The sequence below is a fragment of the Canis aureus genome, chromosome 15 (genome assembly GCF_053574225.1).
Source record: "Canis aureus isolate CA01 chromosome 15, VMU_Caureus_v.1.0, whole genome shotgun sequence".
In the NCBI taxonomy this organism is placed as follows: Eukaryota; Metazoa; Chordata; class Mammalia; order Carnivora; family Canidae; genus Canis; species Canis aureus.
Window position 1 is genome coordinate 65,569,319 of NC_135625.1, and position 22,219 is coordinate 65,591,537.

The 22,219-nt window shown below is 40.5% G+C and overlaps 1 protein-coding gene across 6 annotated transcripts in view; it reads left to right on the top strand.

Annotated features, from left to right (window-relative positions):
• Positions 1–22,219, top strand: part of CNTNAP2 (contactin associated protein 2) — a 1,978,697-nt gene that overhangs the window by 1,298,968 nt on the left and 657,510 nt on the right. For all 6 annotated transcript variants that reach the window (XM_077850275.1, XM_077850276.1, XM_077850277.1 and 3 more), the window contains one exon: positions 20,240–20,440. In XM_077850275.1, the coding sequence (XP_077706401.1) occupies positions 20,240–20,440 (201 nt within the window). The remainder of the gene's footprint in view (positions 1–20,239; positions 20,441–22,219) is intronic.

Sequence of the window (22,219 nt, forward strand, 5' to 3'; positions counted from 1 at the left end):
TAAAGGTATAAAAGTTTCTCAGGGGTAAATAGCAAGAATTTCTAGGTAAGCAAATATGTAAATATTTAGCTTTGTGATGACAAATTATGTCCCAAATGGTGATACTAATATGCACTCCCAAGAGCAATGTATAAGACCCTGTAGACTGTGTCTATCAGGGGTTAGAAAGCTTTTCCTATAAAGGTCTAAACAGGAAATATTTTAGACTTTATGGGCCACATACAGCCTTCATGGCAGCTACTCGGCTCTGCTACTGTAGGTAAAAGTAGCCATGGAAATGAATAACACTGGTTTTATAGGCACTGACGGAATTTCATATACTCTTCATGTTACAAAGTACTAGTCTTCCTTTTTTCCCTCCAACCATTTCAAAGTGTAAAAACCAACAAACAGACAAATAACTTCTTACTTTGTGGGTCTTACAAAACCAGGGAGCAGGCTGTGGACATCTTCACTTCCTTCCTTCTTCCTGTTCCTTCCACTTTTTTGAGGGAGATTCATTAAAAACTTACTGATGAACTATTACATGTCATATACTCTGTTCCAGATACTAAGGATTCTCTTAGCAAATGAAATATATAATGATCAAGTGGTGGTTGGTATTATAAAAGCAAATCAAGGGAAGGGAAGGTTGGGGATAGGAGGTGGTGTTTTAGACAGAATGTTCAGGGAAGGCCTCCCTGGTGGAATGACATCTGAGCTGAGCCCTCATTTTTAAATGAGGGATTGGGGCATGCAAGGAAACCGTTTCAGTGAGAGAGAACAGCAAATCTGTACCCCTCCCCTGAGCTGTACACTGTGTTTTGTTTTGTTTTGATTTTTTTTTTTTGTACACTGTATTTTGAATGCTGTGCTAACCCTCTCTTCCCAAATATGCCATGAGTTCCAAGGACTGTCATTTGCCAATCTGAATGCACCAGCCACTGCCATCTCGGCTTCCCCCTGTGGGTGAAAGGCATCTCTGTGAACCTGTCACGCAAACAAAATGCTTTAACTTTTCTTGTCTCTCTCCTCCCCTTTTACTGCAAACATCTGTTTAGTCAACAAGTACTTTCATTTCTATTTCCTTAGTATCCCTCTCAGTTTGCTCAGGCTGCCATAACAAAAGACCTCATCCTGAGCAACTGAAATAACAGAGTCATCTGCTCACAGTTTTGAGGCTGAAAGACTGTGACTAAGGTGCCTGCAGGGTTGGATCCTTTGGAGGCCTCTCTCCCTGGCTTGCAGATGGCAGCCTTCCCTCTATGTTCCCACGTGGTCTTGTCTCTGGATCCAGTCATGTTGGATCAGGGCCCACCCGTATGTCCTTGTTTTGCCTTAATTACCTGTTAAAAGGCCCTATCTCCCAACTACAGGCCCCTTCTGAGACACTGGGGTTTAGGGCTTTAGGGTATGAACTTTAAAGGGACACTATTCAGCCTATAACAGTATTTTCCAATTTAATCTCCCTTTCTTCCACTTTTAATGTCATTTTCTTACTTACAGTCCTACTCTTTTCATTTATGTTTATTGGTTTCCTAATTTTGGTTCATGCATTTATGACCGCTTCTCCCCAGGGTTAGCAGAATAATCATGTGAAAATGAAAACTTGATTGTGTTTTATTCTGCTTGAATCCTTCTGGGTTTCCTGGCAGTCATGAGGATAATGCCCACCAGGATATCAGATGCTCAAGGACCTGCTCCTGTCCCTTTCTCACCGGGTAACCTGTACCCCTCTTGGCTGCAGCAAGAGGAGGCTACTTGTAGCTCAGGGCCTTTGCAAATTCTCTATGCCTGAAATCCCACCTCCGTTCTTATCAAGTCTTTTCATGTGATTAACTGATATATTCCAAAAAGCACAGCTCAGTATCATCCTTTATGAAAACTGTTAGCAGATCGTCATTTTTAACACTAAGTTAGCTGTTCCTCCTGGGTGCCCTCATTCCATCACGGTATCTTTTCCCAGTGCAATACAGTTCTATTACCTGTTCCCTGAACTCTGAGAACTGTGTGAGCAGAGACTGTGTCCCAATTTTGACTTGTCGCTTTGGTACAGCTAAGTTCCTGCTCCTCTTAGGCACTTAGTGAAGATTTGATGAATAAGTGAATGAATTAAAAAAAAACTAGATAGAACGAATTTTTTTTTTTAATTTATTTTTGACAGTCACACAGAGAGAGAGAGAGAGAGAGAGGCAGAGACACAGGCAGAGGGAGAAGCAGGCTCCATGCACCGGGAGCCCGACGTGGGATTCGATCCCGGGTCTCCAGGATCGCGCCCTGGGCCAAAGGCAGGCGCTAAACCGCTGCGCCACCCAGGGATCCCTAGAACGAATATTTTTGTATGTTTTTTCAATACTCTAATGGCAAAATTAGAAAAAGTAATCAATTATAGTTCAAAACCAACCCATATGTTTTACTAAACCAAAACGACTACAAAATGACACATGTGGTATCATTGTGACACTGTATATTGTATCCAGACATGGAAAATTAATAATCACTATTTAAAAGTGGTTGTTTTCTGCTGATAGGTGATGTGTCTGTGATATCCTCTTTCCTACCTCCCTGCATTTTTCAAATAGCCTTGGTTCTATGAAATGTCCCATGGCTCTCTACTCGTGTTAATAAATGTACCATCTTTTTCCTCAATGTTCTCAAGTTATATTCTTTACATTTCACTGCTTAGAAAAAATAAAAAGGGGGATCTGAAACAAATTATTTGTCCACAAATCCACATTTTCATGGGAGCTAAAATAAAATGCATAACAAGGCTTGGAGGATAAACTTCTCCAGCCACTGTGAAATTTCCATTACGCCCTTCGTCACTTCTCCGGGTCTTGGCCCCGAGGACAGATGAGCAGTCTAATCTTTGATCAAGGGTTACTTCAAGTTAAAATTATCAGCTGCTCTCGAGAAACCCTTCCAAACCGGCGCACCCTGCTGCTACGAAGGTGAGAGTCGCTCCCACGGTTCACATATTGCATAGCTGCAGGATGCGACGCAGAGACTTGGAGAAAAGATTAAACAGCACTCAAAATATTGTTTCCCTCCAAATGACATCACATGGAGCATTATCGCCAAAATATTTTCATTTTCCTGCAGCCCTAACAAAACAAATATTGTCCTTGAGGCAACCTTGCATGATAACTTTCACTTAAGAGAAGTGCAGAAAACGACAGCAATTATAATTTTAGGGAAAGGATAAAATAATCATTGTCTGATGTCCGGGGGCCTTCCTTCTGATTTTCCTCCACGTGCTGATTATCTCTACGCTTGGATAACAGAGCCGTAGACTTTCAGAGATGGAAGGAATCGTATAGATTATCTAGTATATATAGATATATATAAAGATTATCTAGTTATATATAGCCTCACTTACAGTTGAGGGAATTGAAGCCCAGAGAAGCCCCAGAACATGGCAAATTGCTCCTTCTCCTTCTTCTGAGAGGCCTTGAAGTGCATCGCACCATAAGTGACGGGTCTCTCTCATTAACTTCAGACTCTCCATTCACCTGCAGACTCTGTCGTCAGAAAGACCTGCGTCCATAGTCCTTTGGCCACATAGCAGTGGGATCTTGGTAAATTGTTTAGTCTTTCAAACCTTCTACTTCCTCAGTTGTAAACTAGTAATTTTAAAGGATTTACCGTGTCAAGTTGCATTAGGATTAAATGGGAAACTTGTTAGAAACTAGATTCATAAATAATACTGATGTTAGCTCTCGTTATGTTGTCATTTATCCCACATGTAATCCCACTAGTTGAACTCTAAGGCATTCTGGAAGATCAAGATTTCGTAGAGTGTGAAGACGGTAACTTTATCGCTTTTGCCTTAGACTACTTGGTATGTATCCAGTTTCTTTATGGCTGTTTCCTAGGATTTTTGAAAACTGACAAAGGAAGAAGTGCATCTAAAACAACAACAGTGCTTGGCACTTAGTGAGTTCTTGGTCTGTGACTGATTCCCTCTGAAGTGTTTTCGTGCATTTTTCTATTTATTCCTCAAAACAACCTCATGAAATCAGCATGTGCTGTGATAATTCCCATTTTCACAATGAGAGACAGACACAGAGGGATTCATGTAGACACGTTCAAGACTTACTTTATTGCCACCTTCCAAATTGCTCCACTTGTCATGAGTCAAGAGGACCTGCCACCTGCTGGTGTCTTGGTTCTGGTCTTTGGCTTCCAGAGCTGACAGTGGCTTTTCTGGTGGCATGAGAGGGTCCCTACCAGTTCTCTTACTATTAAATCCCACATCTCACCAAAAGCCTCAATGAGCAAGGTTTTATAGGACAAAAAGGTAGCCTTTGATGACAGGCTTGACTACCTAGGTATACATTATTTTTTTTAAAGATTTTATATGTTTATTCATGAGAGACACAGAGAGAGACAGAGACACAGGCAGAGGGAGACTCAGGCTCCATGCAGGGAGCCTGACGTGGGACTCAATCCCAGGACCCCAGGATCACATCCTGAGCCAAAGGCAGACACTCAACCACTGAGCCACCCAAGTGTCCCTCCAAGTTATGTATTAACACCCAGTATATATAACGACATGTGAGTGATGCCACCAAAGCAAGGACATGCTTTGAAGTACTGTCCAACGCATTTCCTTTTGAGACCATCCCCTTTTCCCTCCCTTCTCCGTGCTTGCCAAGGCATTCAGGCAAGGCTTGACACCAAGTCCTGCTGTCCCCGGGAAGGGAGAGCCATCCTCCGTTCACTGGAATGGAGAGTTATTACTCACTTTTGAGCCTCAATCAGGCTTTAAGAAACTCTTAGCGAGATAGAAGTTTCAAAGGAAGAAACCATTTTTCTCGAACTTCTAAAGCTAAGTTTTATCACAAACAGATTAAAGTGTGCCTTTGGGTAAAGAAGAATGTGACTAAAAGAATAAGTTCTTGTCATACGACAAGGAGAAAAAAAAAGAAGCCTTTCTGTTGGTGATGTGTGAAGAAGAGAGAGGAAGGAGGGAGAGGAGAGAAGAAAAGAAATGTGGAAAGAGAAATGACAGAGAGGAGTCTGGGATGCAAAAGAGGGTGACAGGTGGAAGAGGAGAAACAGCAAAACCCCTCTCCCTCCACCTCTGCTTGGTGTGGAAATCTAGGGCGCAGGTGGAACGGGGGACGCATAGGTAGTTTGCAGGGAACTACGTAGGAGAGGGAGGTAGGGCAGATCCGAGAGAAGTTCCATATGAGTCTCTTTAAATCAAGAGATTATAAATATCCCCATAAATGTTCGCTCTCCTCAACGTGCCATTTACTCTCCTCTTAGAGCCACCGTCAGTACACCTTTTAGGCATCTCTTTCTTAACTTTGTGACTCATGTCCAGATTTAGGAACCCTGATCTATGTTTACCATCCCTTAACCTTGGCTTTCAAATGATTCACCAATTTATGCATGCAATTGTACCGTTATGCCTTATTTTCCAATCTCCAAAGAAACGTCATTTTGGAGACGTTACGCAGGTCTGCATATGAACGTTACTCCATCTTACGAATTGAAAAAGTTTCCGGGCTTTTATAGGGACACTTAAAAATCTTAGGTGGCTTGAAATATTCCCTACTGATGTACATCATCTCATTTGAAATAATGTATTCGATGGAAGCAAATGATCTGCTAGAGAGTAATCTTCATCTTACTTCCCATAATAACTCACACCCTTATCTCGTTTCTCAAAGTGCTTTTCCGATTACGGCCACCACTTGATCATTTGAGCGCACAGCACTTTGCTTGCACGGTGCTTGTGGTGGCTTTACCTTCTGCCCTGTTACCTGTCCTGAGACCCTCCTCAGAAGCTGTAGGTGCTGAGGCTGGAGTAGAGAAGATAGATAGGGAGCATGAAACACAGACGTGTCACGTCTGGCTTAGGCTCTTACAAGATTTCACTGACCTCAGTCTCCTTTGAAGCCTCTGAAAGTCATAGTCCCCAAGCCTTGCCTGAGCTCATCTCGCTCTTTCTAAACATTTGCCCCACATCCCTCACTGGTGTCCATCGCACTGGATACAATCTACATGCAGCCTCACAAACATCCACATCTCCAGCTATGACCTTTCTTCTGCGCCCCCAGATGCTTATATCTAATTTACTTCATCTAAGCAATTAACCGTCTCTTGAGCATCTCAAGTCTGGCTTGTTAAAAGTGGAACTTTTGATCACTCCACCAGCAAAGATGGCTGACTGGTAGTCATCCTACATACCACATCTCTCTCTCCCTCTCTCTCTCTCTCCTTTCCCCACCTCTCTTACTCCACTACCTGCCTTATCCAACCCATCAATAATTTATATTTTTTTTTCTTAGCAAATAGATTTCAAACTGATTGGCCATACTTGCATTGCCACCACTCTACTTCTTGGTACCGCCATCTTTATTCAGGGCTATGTGTCGCCTGTCAGCTTCCACTCTTACTGACTAACCTGTTCTTCGGACAACAGCCAGAGTGATTCTTTAAAAACAGAAATGGGATGGTGTTGCTTCCCCGCATGGAAATTTTCCATGTGTCCTCTCCTGCTTTGCATCTTCCTCAGGGCCTCACCCTGCACAGAAGGGCTCCCCAGCCTGACCGCACCCACCCCGGTCCTCCCCCTCTGTTTCCTGAACCCACCAAGTTCTTTCTCACCTTACAACCTTTGTGCCATTTATTCCGTCTGCCTGGAACTTTCTCCTATTCCACCTTTGACCCCCGGCTACCACTGCATCCTCATCTTCCACCACCAGCTCTTCCATCTTTTAGGGCCAGTTTAAATATCTGTTGATGAGAGGCTGCTTCTGTTCATCCTGACGGCTTCCCTCCTGTGAATATATAACACTGCTATCTCTTTCCTTCAAATCTCCTGCCCCATTGGATGTTTGTTTGTTTGTTTGTTTGTTTGTTTCTATTTCATCTCTGTTACAGTCTCTGAAGGTCAAGGCCAAGTCTGTTTTATTTACCACGAACAAGCTTATGGCCCAGGGGCCCAGAGTAAGTGGGGCATGTTTATCGGAGGAGCAAATGAAAGAATAAATGAATGAATGAACTTTGGTGATGCCCATTGATACCATACAAATTAGAAGGGAGATACCCATAGCTCATATCGGAGAAATACCATTCTCAGGTTTAAATTTCCTCTCTTTTAGCCCCACCACCACCGCCGCATAACCCACATTCCCTAATAAGCAACAGGGGCTGTTCTCAGCAAAAGCAGGAACTTCTAATTTGTAAATTTGATTTTCACTGGCAACTCAGAAATATTTGTCTAAGGGATCCAACTAGATGATTATGTCTTCTGCTTCAGGCCCTTTGCTAGATACCGGTGTCTCACTCCAGTCAATAACACAACACCATGCGGTCCCACCTGGAGTGTTGATCTGGAATGATGCTCAAGGCTTTCCAGTCCCTCCAGCATTGCCAGCAGCAGTAAATCAAGGAAATACCAGAATTGCTGGGGCCTCCCTATGATTGTGCTGAGATGAAAGGCAGTGCGGGGGAAACCACTTACCTCATGGAATGGGAGAGAGGAGTTCTAAGGATCATTAATTGTATCAGCATAGGAGGCAAAAGGCAAGAGATTCCAAATCCCTGGGTGGGGGGAGGGAGGGTGATCGTAGTTACATAAGAGCTTGGCCCCTGCAGATCAGCATATAAAGCACACCCTCTCCACTCAGTGTCCCTTCTGTAGGCCTCCCCAATATGCAATACTGTGGTTATCAGTGCACAGGTCTAGGCTGTGAGCTTGTTAAGGGTATTAGCTGTGTCTTTTTCCTATTTTACCACCGTGATGGAAAAAATGAATAATATGCCTCACGCAGAAGGCAATGTTATAAAGACTCCTCCACCACTTCCCTCTTTTACCTATAATACATAATGGGAGTTAAACACTTACACAGGACAAAAAGGTGATTTATAGGTGTGACAAAGGACCACCAAATGGGTGGGTGGCTTAAAACAAGAGAAATTAATTTTCTCATAGTCTTGGAGGCTGTAGATCTGATATCAAGGTGGCCACAGGTCATGTGTTCTCTGAAGGCTCTAAAGAGACCTATCCTTATCTCTTCCCTCTTCTGGTAGGTGTAGTCCTTGGCATCCTTTGGATTGTAGTTACTTTACTCCACTGTCTGTCTCATTGTTACATGATATTATGTCTGTGTGTCCACATTCCCCTTTTTAGGGGACATCAGTCATTGGATTTGGACCCATCCTAAATAAGTTTGACTTCATCTAAACTTGATTATATCTGCAAAGACCCTATTTTCAAATAAGGTGACATACAGGTTCTGGGTAGATACAAATTTTGTGAGAACACTGTTCAGCCCAGTAGAGTAGATTCACTTGGATTCAAATATATTAGATAATACCTTGATAGTGTTTTGAGTTGTACCTGAAAACAACCTTACACTCATAATAGTAGAGGGAATAACTAAATTGGAGAATGTAAGCATACCTGTACAACAAATTGCAGATACTTGTCAAAGTTTATACTTTGATTACCATTCTTTCCACATGTAGGAAACAGAACAGCCCCTGGGCTTGGGTGTGTTAAATCCTCCTCCGTCCCTCTTCACTGATTTGTCCCCTTATCTGGTTGGTCACTCTTTGGGAAGTGTCATCTGTCAGCTTCATTCTAGGAGGTTTACACATTCCTATAAAGCTAGGTGTCTTTCTTCTTTTTCTTTCTTCTTTCTGCTTTCTCACTTGTCACTTTTGTTATGGGGTTAGTAACCTTCTTCCATAAATGTCTGCAGAGTGAGGGTCTTAGGTTTTGGGAGCCACATGGCATCTGTCTCAACTCCTTGACACCGTGTCCATGGTGTAGTGGTAGCCAGAGACAATGTGTCAACAAATCAGCATGGCCATGTTCCAATAAAACTTCATTTATGGACACGGACATGTGCATGGCCTCTATTCTCCCCACTTTTTGTCCGTTCTCTTTCGTTCTTCTTCTTGCCTTCCTATCTCCTTCTTTCCTTCTTTCCTTACTATCTTCTTCCTTCTTTCCTTCTTCCCACTTGCACTTGTGTACTCTTTTCTCCCTCCACCCCCCCCCCCACTGATTCTATGTTTCCAAAATACCCACTACCTCTAAATTATATTTGATAATTGCACATTAATTATTTTAACCTTTTTCTATTTTCGAAAAATTGAGGGGTAATGACAATAAGTCATGAGAATACTCATGTGATGACCATTCGCTTATTCAAGATAAAAAATAGACTCTAAAATTCCTACATAAAATGAATACAAATTATAATGATCCTTTGGTTATTGTTTGAAAAATATATTTTCTCTGCTAGATGATCAGCTTCCAAACATATCCAGAATTACAACACCATACAGGGTCCTGGAGGCCCATTACCCAGCTGCTACAAGTGGCCAGTGACAGCCAATTTTGATTAATTTGGCTTTCTCCTTCCTGCTATGGAATTACTTTGAAGCAAGTCCCAGACCTTAGTGATATTTTAGCCTGTATCTATTAAGGATCATGGTTCTTTTTCAAAAAGCATACCCCAAATCACATTTTCATAGCTAATAACCAATCATAATTTCTTAATATCTTTAAATACCCAGTATTTAATTTCCTCAGACTCCATTTTGTGGGTCCCAGTATGATTTAACTTTATCATGCCCAATATGTCTTCAGTAGTTTAGTATTTATTGAGCACTTGAGTACCTGTAGCAGGTACTCTGTTAGACAATAGGAGGAGTAAGCAATGGCACTGATGCCCACATTGCTCTCAGTGAGTGACTTAACAAAACTGTGACTACAAAAAAATATTACAAATGTGAAATGAGAAATGCAAACACATTGGTTAATATAGACTTTTAAGGAAGCAGATGGAGATGGATGCACATCTTATTTGGTAGGGTACTAGGGGTTGGGAAGTGGGCAGTATTTTCAACAAAGTGCTTACCATCTGAACCCCGATGGACCAAGAAGAGCTGGGCCAGGAGGCAGCATTCCTGGCAGGAGGACAGAACTTGCTGCGTTTAGAGTCAACTGAGGATTTAGGAAGCTTCACAGAGAATCATTTCTGAAAAGTGAAACCACGGAACACATTTGTACTTCTGTTAAAATTAAAGTGAGAACACCAGTTTTAGTCCCTTCGAATATGTTAACTCTGATATTTTAAGGGTTTCTTTCCCTAAAAAGTTATTTCTAGCTAATTATCCTCACCAAGGAACTTAATCTGTCAGACTGTCTTGCTAATGTCCCCCACAATGAGGGCTGCTTCAGTGAAGAGAAACTGAGTTAATGGGGAAAATTAAATACTTAGAGGAGTTGATTATTTGGGGATTTTTCTTCCAAGGTGATAAATGTTATCTGTATCAACTTTGCTTTTTTTTTTTTTTTTTTTTTTAATTAAGCCCTGTGCCTGGGTTTGATGAAGGGAGGAAGGGCCACAAATCCTCTGATAGAAAGTTGCTTACACCGCAGCCTTTACCACCCCTGAAGAGGTAAACTTGATCTCGCAAACTTTCAGGGAGCAGACAGTGATGTGAGCTTGGGTCAACACGAAAGGAAGGCCCATCTGGTGAGATTCTATTCTGTTAATAGAAAATCAGACTATCATTTCCAGCTTTATGTGTGCCACTACATCAAAGCTTTTTAGATAGAAACTTCAGGAAGAATGTAATTTCTCAAGTTAGCCTGTTACAAATCAGATTTAAACTAAATACTAACAGTGCTCGCTTTGGCAGCACATATACTAAACTAAATACTAACAGAAAATAAAATTCCCCAACAACAACAACAAAAAGTATAAAATACAATGCTAGAGAATTTTATTTATTTATTTATTATTTATTTATTTATTTATTTATTTATTTATTTATTTTAATGCTAGAGAATTTTAAACCATTAAAGAACTCGGTGTAGGTTATAAGTGGGTTTATGATTTATATACTAAATCTTATTATTTGGATTATTCTGGCAGTTGCCTGAAAATTAGCAGTTACTTTTTCAGGTTGTACCGTCATCACTTATTTTGTGTACTTCCCTCCTCTTGCTAGTTTTTTGATGGCTTTAAACGGCCATTACTTATCTTTATGTGCCCGGGGCCTAGAACTGCACTTGGAATGAAGCAACTTGTTCATAAATGAAAGCTCCTCTGTTCCTGAAACTCTTACCATGGAAAGAAGCCTCCCATACTTAGCAGAGAACACTTACTCTCTTACTATTCAACCTAGAAAGAAACAGTGATGGTTTTAAGATGCTTATTGCATTTTAGATATATTTTTATGTTGCTCTTTTAAAAATCGCTGCAGTTTAATATCTTGTAAATATTGCAAGTACAATACCAGTCCTCTACAATTCCAAATATCACTTTGTTTCTTTCACCTGTAAAGACTTTCTAAATGCTTTTTTTTTTTCAAGCTTAATATCGTAGAGCTCTCTGGTGTGAGCCATAACCCCATGAACTATATATTTCAAATGGGTCCTTTACAGGAATCACTGATGATGATAGTGATAGAAGCTTGTTGGAAGCTAAATGAAGAAAGGAATAAGGTATATAATTAGCACAAGATTTCTTGAACTTCTGCAGACTGCTAGGCACCGTGCTAAGAATTTGAGTATACCAGTAAAGATGTTATTTTAAAAAGTTCTCCAGCATAGTGGAGTGTATGGTCTTTGAGGAAAGTGGTAGGGGAAGCAGACAACACAAAATAAGCATTTCAAGTAAATAAATTATATACTATATGTTAGAAGGCCGTATGTGCTAGGAAACAACAAAGTAGGTAAAGGGCAGGGTGGGTTGTAAGTTTGAAGATGGCAGGCAGGGTGGGCCTAGTGAGATCTGCCATCTGAGTCAAGACTAAACGGAAGTGAAAGAGTTAGTCCTGGGAGCAGGTGGGGGGACACCGGGAAGGCACAGGGGCAGCCAGGCCCTGAGATGGGGCTGCTTGCCACAGCCCAGCAACAGGTAGGCCAGTGTGGGAGAGTAATTATTTGAAGAATTATTTTTTTTTAACCTAGTGTGTGCAGCATATTTCAAGGTATTCTTAAATAACAGGAGATGTTATCTTTAAAGGTCCACAGGAATGGTCAGTCACTGATCCTGGATGACATTTCCTTAGTCCCAAGTTGGAACTGAGCTCAGAATCTAATATGTTATAAGCGACAAGAAGAGTAGCATTTCCTTGCTCAAGGGGAACAACACTCCTTGTTGCCACAGAGGTGGACTCCCGACTGTCAAATACACAGGGGCCACATCTCCACCTCGTGTGAGAGGAAAGGAAAGGGAAGATTAGCTTGTCTAAGTATTGACAGAAATGCAGTCAGTAACCACAGCTGTATTGTAAAAGAATTTTAACATCCCTGCAATGGAACAAAAACATTAACAAATATCCTTCTTCCCAGAAAATAGCTAATGCCTTCTTAGAAAAAAAAAAAAAAAGACACAAATAAGCTCCAAATTGTACGTTGGGTGGGTGAGAATGATCCACCATTATTTGTACATGTTCACAGCACTCGATTTGTCATCCGTCTCTGGGCCGGAATTGTGAGCATAAAAATAATCAACACTTTCCACCACCTGCAGAACATCATCTGTACTTTGAGCTCATTTCCTCACTGCTTCCTGCAGAGGTTCCATCTGCTTTACATACCTTATTTCTTGACATGTGATTCAGGATGCCTGTGCCACCTGAACTGCATACATAGCTGGCGTTATGAATGATTCCAACTACCACGGCCTGCCATTGTGAGATGGCTTCTCTGTTATTAGAGGTTAGGCTACAGAGAGGCTTGTAATGCTCGCACACTATCTATTGGGGGACACAAATATGACACCAAATTTCTAATAATTTAAGTTGTGTCAGTAGCATTATACTTATTGAGAAAATCTTCCAAGCCAAATAATGATATATGAAATTTAGGGTCCTCAAGCTGACACACTTGAAAAACTAATAAGATTTTCAAATAGATCCTCTTAAAATGACAAAAAAAAAAAAAAAAAAGACCATACTATAACCTAACATTGTGCTGGGTCTTTCTATCTGAAAGATTTGTAGGCAATTTTGTTGAAATTAATACTTCAAATAATGACAAGTGGTTATTAATAATTTAAGAAACTATTGTGTGACTTAGTAAAGCACACGTAGCTCATGTAAAATGACCAATTTTGGTCCAGTTGTTAACTTTTGTAGAGATCTGGATCTCAGATCTGGATCTCAGAAATAAAATACTCCTTAATTGTTTGTTTCAGTGTGGAATATTTCTAGCTTATATCCAACCCCCAGATTAGGAAAAAACAACATCAAATATAAAATTAAAGCCCATGCATATCCCTAATCTTATTCCCCTTGGCAGGCTCCTGATCTTAGAGGAAAAGATTTCAACTTTTCATTGTTGAGGATGATTTTAGCTATGGGCGTGTCATATGTAGCCTTGAAGAAATATTTTTAAAATATGAGTTGATACTTTATCTTCAGAATTTTCCAACACCCACCTATAACCATGCACTAGACCTTTTGACTCATGCACAATTGTTGGGGCTCTGCAATCTTATATTTCACTATTGCAGACACTTCAATCTCCAATTGATCTAGATCCCATCTACTAAATCCTTTTTTTTCTCCAAAGTATTTGGTCTGAACTATGAGAAGAATGAAACTGACCTTTACCCTTCATATAGCTCATCACTATTTAACCTTTATAGTTAAAGTTTCAAGTGCCATGTCCGTCTGGTCATTTCATAACTTTCTATATCTGGGTCATATGGGCTTTCTGTAGGAACTCGCAGTGGCCTGTGCATATCTCCATTTTAGCACTTGTAGGTGATTTGTAATTTCAAGCTTAATGTTCTGTTACCATCAATGGATTACAAGCTTATTGAGAACAGGAACTCAAGTCTGTTATTCTTGTATCCCCAGAACATAACTGATGAAACCAGTTAGGAGTTCAATAAATAGTTGTGAATGTGTGCATTACTGTTTTATGACATTTTTCTAAGTGCAATAGGTTATATTGTCATTTAAAAAGTCTATCCAGATGTTTGCCCTACCCCCTGAACATTAGTGGATTGCTATGGGGAAGCAATGGGGAAGACAGTAAAAATGTTGATGTGTCACCAACCATGTCACCACTGAGTCAAAGGGATGAGGAGTGAAAAGAGTACTAAATCCAGAACCAGGAGACAAAGTCTCCATCATTTTGCCACTCTCTTTATGGTCATTTCAGCAAGTCTCTTATCCCTCTTAAGACTTGGCTTCTTAATCTCTAATAGAAGAGAGTCACAATGGATGTCCTTCAAGATTTTACATTGATGTTATTTGGTATTCAAAATTTTCCACTTGAGAACATGGCTTCCTTCAAATGTTAGGCTTCTTTCCTTGGATATGTGTTCCTCTAAGGCTGCAAATTTTAAGTTTTGCAAAAACAATTCTTATTAATGCTGTAGCATTTAATTGGAGATCCTTGCTCATCTCCTGCTCATAGTTAGTGTTCAATCTTTGATTAATGGAATCAGTCTAATAGCCATTAAGACTTCTGTGCCCAAAGAAAGTGACAGATAAAGTTATTGGAATGCAGTTTATTGGAGGAGAAGCTTAAGGATATACAAAATTGAATCTACTAGTTTTACTCAGCAGCCAAGATTTACATGCAATATGGAAAATGTTGAGAGACATGTATCCTGTTCAGTTCCCATTATGTTACTCTGAGAGTGAGAAACTCAAAGTCATTCCTGGCATAATAGGCCAAGGTTTCTAAGGAATTTGGACTGTAAGCAGATGTTCATTATGCCCCTCCAATATATTTTATAAACTATTTTAAATTTAGGTAGTTTACAGTGTATTCTCTTTTTTTAGAAGATGAATAAAGGTGAGGAAGAAATCTCTCAGATTAACAAATTGGTCCTCAACCAGTATAGTGATATGGTTTGAAAATCAAAAACACTTAGATGCATATACCCATTTTTTCCCTACTGGATTCAGCTTAGATTAGACTTTTATTACAATATGACCTGTAATATGAACTCAGATTGTATTGGATAATGTGGAAGAGTCAAAAACAGCCATATATACATGATAAAGAAGCTGGTTATATCCTGGAATGACTTATTCTTTGTTTTTGTTTTGTTTGTTTGTTTTTCCACTGGTCATTTCCTGGCTTTATCAGTTCCTGGCCAGAGCTCCAAAGAACTGAGTTCTCATGAAGGGAATTGTTTGAGAATTACAAATAGGATGAGGATGTGAGGTCACGGGTAGAGGCAGCAGAAGGACCTTTCTGATGTACTCGTGTCAACACAACTAAGCTGGGTAATCTTGAGGATTCTGTTTATTTCCAAGCAGAAGGATACATTTCCACAATGCGCTCCATATGTGTCCCAGTATTTGGAAAATATAACTATATCATCTGTACTGAAAACATTGTACAGTGAGATAATTTTTAAATATGCAATTGCATGATGAAACAGATACTAAGCTCTCAGTAATCACAGAAGGCACTTTCATGACACACTAATCCAAAGAGAGTATTTGAAATATACTAGTTTATCAATTGCTTCTTCATGAACATGGAACAGTGGCAGAAATTTAGAATTTGCTATACATAGTAGTTTCTATTTGCATCACGCACATAACTGATAACACAGATTATGTAAACACGTTACAAATATGGGAATAAGATTCTTAATTTTTCACTTATGATACTAGCAAAGAAAAAATTATACAGTATAACTTTCTTCGAGACGCGGTGGATATCTGCAAAATTGTTAATATACATTTGTCACTTAAGATTTAATGGCTCAAGCGTAACATGCAAGCATTAAAAAATAATTTGCAAAGATGCATCAACAGTAGTTGCTTTATGCCATTAAAATAGAGTTTACATATTAATTTATGTAATGCCACAACACTAAAAGGTTTTAAATCTTTATACATATATCTATGAGTGTGTGTGAGTATATATATATATATATATATGTACATATATATGTGTGTGTGTATGTGTATTTATATGTACATATATATATTCTTTTTTTTTCAAGCCTTTCTGAAGTATAGCTCTATTGAAATAAAGAATTGAATGTCAGAGAATAAGTTGAAGCATGCTACATTAACTTGCTTCCAACCTTCTAATGCCAAGGGCTTTCTATCTCACTTCAAGGTCACACCCACCCATCCGCATTACACCTCAGACTTTAATTCCTGCTGTTTTTTCCTTTCTCATTTGCTGGCCTCCTTGCATACCTGAACAATACAGGAATATTTCAGAATTAGAATGTTTTCATTTGCACTTCCTCTGTCTGGAATACTTTTCCCCAGACATCCACATGGCTTGCTGGACAATGACTTTGTTTATTCAGACGTCACTTAGTGAGGGCTGTCACGGTTTCCTCTGCATTTTAAAAAAATGTAATCAGACAAAGACAGACAAACACCATATGATTTCATATGGTGGAATCTAAAAAAAAGAAACAAAACAAAAACAGATGAACAGTTTCAGGAAACAAACTTGGTTACTAGATGGGGAGGGGTTGGGAGATGGGCAAAATAGTTAAGGGGAATTAAGAGCTATAAACTTCCAGCTATAAAATAAATAAATCACAGGAATGTAAGGTACAGCATAGGGAATATAGTCAATAATATTGTAATTAGTACAGTGACAGATGGTAACTAGACTTGTCATGGGGATCATTTTACAATGTATAAAAATATCAAATCACTATGATGTATACCTGAAACTAATAGGATATTGAGTATCAATTAAACTTCAATTTAAAAAATTGCAATCTACAGCCTGTTCTTCCAGTCCTGTTGTAGTTTTTCCTCACCATTGTTGGGTGCTACCTATATATATTATTTTAATCTTTGGCTTATTGTCTGTTTTCTCCCCACTAGAGTATAAGACTCCAAAAATTCAGAATTTCTTTTCTTTGTGGTTTCCCTAGCTCCGTATCTGTCATGTAGTGGGTACCCAGTAATGTTTGCTGAATGAGTGAATGGGCTATAAAACAAGTATAAAGAAAATGGTGCCCTGAGGACTGATACTAAATTGTGTGCTGAAATGCATGGATGTAGGGTTTAGGGCCCAGCAGCCACTAGGACCAAAATGTTAGAGACTCATCAATATTAATAAATTGGTTAATATTTTTAAAGTCATTGACAGAGACCCTAGTAGGTGACCATTTTTATTTTACTTGCTTAATTAATGTCTGCCGTTATGAACATTATTTTGTGTAAATTAAAAAGGGGTTTGTTACTTTTAAAAAGGCCCAGAGTTAAAATGACTATTTCATTATGACTTAAAGAATGAAAGTTTTGAAACATCGCTACGGGACAAGGATGAGGTCCTGGTAAGGATTTGGTTTTGTTTTTTAAAAGTAAGTAGTGAGTACTGTCATAACACTGGAGAGCCTCTATACTAGAGGCTGATTTTATCAGAAAAGAGATGACTTACCCTTATTTAACTAATGGATCTTGACTTAGCGGAAGGTAAACGTGAAGGTCTGAATATAAATGGCAATCAGTAAAAAAACAATCAATCAATCAATCAATCAATCAATCAATAAATAAATAAATGGCAATCAGTGTGTTGTCAGAATCATGTCAGAAAGAGAGACGATGATTAAAATATGTTATAGTTTCTTTGCTTTCTCGGAGGAGCCAGGGGAAGACCATCTGATCATGCCAACGGTGAACATGGAAAACCATTATCTTTTGGAAAATGTGCCATGACACAGGCTCCGTAATTGAATTGTTTAGTTGAAGAAGAGCAAGGTGCAAAGGATTCTGATGCAGAGGCATTTTGTAAGCCATGAGGGGAAACTGCAGTCTAGAACCAAGGGGCTTGTCCAGGGTCGTTCGGGAAGGTCATGGCAGTGCCGAATCCCCAACCACAGTGCTTTAGGACGTTCCTAGACCAAGGTCTTTGTGTTCTACTTGTGTTTTCTTAATTCATACTAATATATGGTGAAGGCCTGCTGTGTGCCAGCTGCTGTTCCAGGCACTGCGCATCCAGCATTGGAAACAACGCCTGCCTACCCCTGCATCTAACGTGGGGAGACAGCCAGAATGAAAATGTGCAGTGTCAGAGAAGGATAAATCCTAGGGAAAAAACAGAGCCGGACCCGGAGATAGAAAAGAGCTGTAGTGGGGATGGGACCAGGAGAGGCGAGGGTGGCAGTGGGGCAGACAGAGGGCCCCGTGGCCTCCAAGGACAGAGGGAGAGCAAAGGCTCCCAGGAAGGGCTCCCTGACTGCGCTGATGGAGGCAGGCTCCCTTGTGGCTGGAGGAGCAGGGGGGAGGTGAGGAGGGCAGGAGAGGGTGGTGGCAAGGTGGAGCTAGACCACAAAGGGCCCTCCACTGTTTCAACAGCTAGACTTTTCCTCTGAATGAGACCTAGTGCCACGTGAAGGCTTGGAGCAGAGTATCTGAACTTGGCTTCTATTTGCAGAGGCTCAGCTTGGCTGCTGGGTATAGGGTAGGGGTGAGAGCACAGGGGGAAAGCAGGGGCTGGTTGGAAGGTACTGTGGGATGGGGCAAGAGGAGGTGGGGGCTTTGACCTGAGCAGTGAGGGGCGGGGGGTGGGCAGGAGTGCTCAGATCCCAGTGGAGGAGATAGAGCAGACTGGATTAACTGATAGTTTGGATGATGAGTGTAGAAGAAAGGGGGGATATAGTGGGGACTCCAAGGCTTTGTCTTGAGCAGCTGGACCCTGTATTTCCTAGAAGTTGGCAGTCAGGACCGTATGCTCAGTGAAACTCATGTTTGATCTTGTCCACACTGCTCCCCAGGTTGGGTTGTGTACTCCCACCAGAAGACATGTCTCCTCCGGTTTGACTCACGGCTATGTTAGCAGCTGCAAATAACCATTGCCTAGATCCTGCGTGTTAGGAGTTACAAAATGAGGGTCCCCTAATTCCATCACTTAGTCTTCATTTATGAGCTGAAATATTTCCATAAAGAGAGCATTTAGTGATGTTATGGTTCCTACTGGTAAGATGTGCTAAGTGTTGGCTTCGTAGTCCTTATTCCTAATATTCAAAATAATGGGTTAGTTACTTGGCATTTCCTTAAGACTGAACATTTCTTTTTTATTTTTATGAACTCCTAGAATTAAACATCCCTGACGTATTTTATCCCATTGCAGGATATTCTCACTGATGTTAAAATCATTCTTCTCTGATCCTGGTGTCTTTTTCTTTTTTTTAAATGCCCCCTGTTTCCAATAGCTTATTTTTTTCTATGTGACATTATGTTCCAGGCTTATCTTGTGCATTTCTAGCCCTGAAATCAGTCACTTCATCCAGCAGCCCTGTTTCCTCTTAATGAAAAATCATATTGAGTGATGATAATCTGGTGCTACAGGTTGTCCTTGTTTGGGGCCTTTCCCAGTGGACAGAGCTAGGACGTAGGTCTGCATTTTTTATGAAGAAAAATTATGGGTTCATGGCTATGTTTCTCATTCAAATTCAGGAATAGATCAGGTCATAATTTAACCTCATCAATCTTAGATTCGCTTCTCCTTTTCACACATTGAAATTTTCAGGGTCCAAAGCATCAAGGTAATTACTCATTTGTATCGTTGCCTGCTTATAGAGCATTTCAGTCACACAGAATGAGGCTCCAATTTTACCTGAAAGGTCAGGGTGAGAGGAACATTTGTTGACAAGAGGAGGATGCACATTCTGATTGGAGCGAACAGCATAGACAGAGATTCAGAGCTTGAGAGAGCACAGTTCAGTTTGGAAGGAGCAAATACTATTGTACCAGAGGAGTGATGGGTTAGGGAGTCAGGAAGGAGTGGGAATATAATGAGCCTCACATTCAGTGCTGTGGACCTTAGCATCAACCAGAGACACGAGCTGTTTTCTCTGCTTAAGAGGTATCTTGCATTTTGGTTTGGTTTGTTGTTTGTGGTTGTTGTTTTTTTTTTTTTTTAAGATTTATTTATTGTAGAGAGTAGGAGAAAGAATGAGCAAGTAGGGGAGAGGCAGAGGGAGCGAGAGCATCCTGATGCAGACTCCATGCTGAGCACAGAGCCTGAGGAGGCGGGGCCCCATCCCAGGGCCCTGAGCTCCTGACCTGAGCCCAAAGCAAGAATGGGCCACCTAGCTGACAGAGATGCCCAGGTGCCCCTTGCATTTGGTTTTAATAAAAAGCATCTCTTTATAATTCACCTACATATAAGGAGAACTTGCAGGATAGAACCTGAAGGATGGCAATCCTCAGCTCTTTGCTCCATCAGTTCAGGGAAAGTGCAGCTCAGTATTTTCGGCCATTGGAAGAAGGATTTGCATCCTAATGATCCCTTTTCCTGGTATTTTTCTCCCCACAGAGGACAAAGTGTGGACCATAGTGTCTCACGATTTGCAGATGCAGACCACGGTGGTGGGCTACAGCCCAGAAAAGTACTCGGTGACACAGCTCGTTTACAGTGCCTCCATGGACCAGATCAGCGCCGTCACCAGCAGTGCCGAGCACTGCGAGCAGTACGTCTCCTATTTCTGCAAGATGTCGAGGTTGTTGAACACCCCAGGTAGGCTGAGAATGGAGTGTTCCTTGTAATTACTATCTCAGCTGGTGCTTGGAATTACCTAAACAATCCAACAGGTGCGACGTATTATCTTAGAGGCCAGTCTCCAAAGTGCAGGCAGCTGTGAAAAAAGTAAACGATCACTTGTTTTCTGGAGAATGAAACTGAGAAAAGTATGATTTTAGGAAAACATTGCATTGTTTTAAGCTTTTAGGAAAAAATTGCATTGTTTTAAATTCTGAGTTTTTTTTGCAGTTTTTTTGTGCCTATGTGTGTGTATCTGTGTTTCTGGTGCTTAATTATCAGTAGTTGCTTCGGTCAAAAGTGTATCAGAGCCACTTGTGAACTTTCAAGCACTACCGTCTGAGTTCTTCAGTTGTCCTTAACGTACAACTGAAAGCATTCTTAAGGCTGCCCGAGATAAATGGCATGTAGAAGAGCAGTAAAATTTAGAGTTCTTTATTATCTATAGGCACTTAATAGTATCTGTTTGCTCAAGAAGTTCGACCTAATTTTTTTTCGTGATAGCTTACTTTTAGCAATGCCTCAGGATGTATGTGTGTGCACGTGTGTGTGTGTGGTTCGGAGTGTAGAAAAATAAAGAATTTCCAAAGGTTGCCCTCAAAATATCTTTTCCAAGAGATCCATATGCTTTGGAGTTCTTGGCAGCAAATTCAGGATGTTGACGGAAAACGAAATCCCTCAGTCTATAGTATAACAGAGTAGAAATAGAGGATGTGCTCTGAAAGAAACAAATGTTCACACTTTTCAGCCTTGCCACTCTTCAGGTAAGTGACTTTGGTGGAGTTAATTGAACTCTTAAGCCTTAATATCCAGGTGTTTGTTTGTTTTTTTTTTCATTCAAATAGGCATCATAATGCCTACTATAGGTGAGTGAGAATTTCCTGGGGTCATGTGCTAATGCTTACTATAGGCTTTGATGCACTTAACTTCATACATAGCAAATAGTGTATTGATTATTTTTAATAATAAGCAACTTTAGAAGTGGCATCATGCTCCATCACAGACCGGTGGGCTATTTGCTGCCCAAAATCAGTATTGGATTGAAGGCAATATTGTGGAGAGTACTTACAAAGAAGAGTTAGATAAAACAATATGATATTTTAAAGATTTGATTTGATTTGTTTTTTTTGGGGGGGGGGGTTAATGTGCAAAACCTTGTGGTGAAATTATAGACAAGTGTAACCAGTGGAATCTAAGAAAGTAAAATCTGTGGTTGTGCACATGATTGTTTCAGACAATTGGTGATTCTGCTGTTTGAAGAAAGGAGGTGATTGTGGCTGAGGTGTTGAGGTAGTGCTTAGAGGCAGAAAGACAATTTGAGGATGTCGAAAGAGGGTAAGCAGAAGTCTAGAAGACAGAATATGGATGACCCTTTAGGTCATGGTCAGAAGTAGCTCAGCAAAAGCTGAGTTCAGTAAGAACAGTAAGGAATAAGGTTGGAAAGTACATGGGAGAAACTGGGGCCAGGGAGGGAGTGGGACTTGAGGGGGGGTGCATGAACTAAGTGTTCTGCTGTGGAACTGGGATTTTTTTTTTCCCCTGAAGGCTGGTGTTTCTCAGACTTCAGCAGGCATTGAAATAACCCGGGACATTAATAACACACAGATTGCTGAGCCCCATTCCACAGGTTTCTGATTCACTGGGTCTGAGGTGGGGCTCCAGAATTTTCATATGTAATGAGTCCAATGGGCTGAATTGTGTCCTTCCAAAATGTGTGTGATGAAATCCTAACCCCAAATGCGACTGAATTTCAGACAG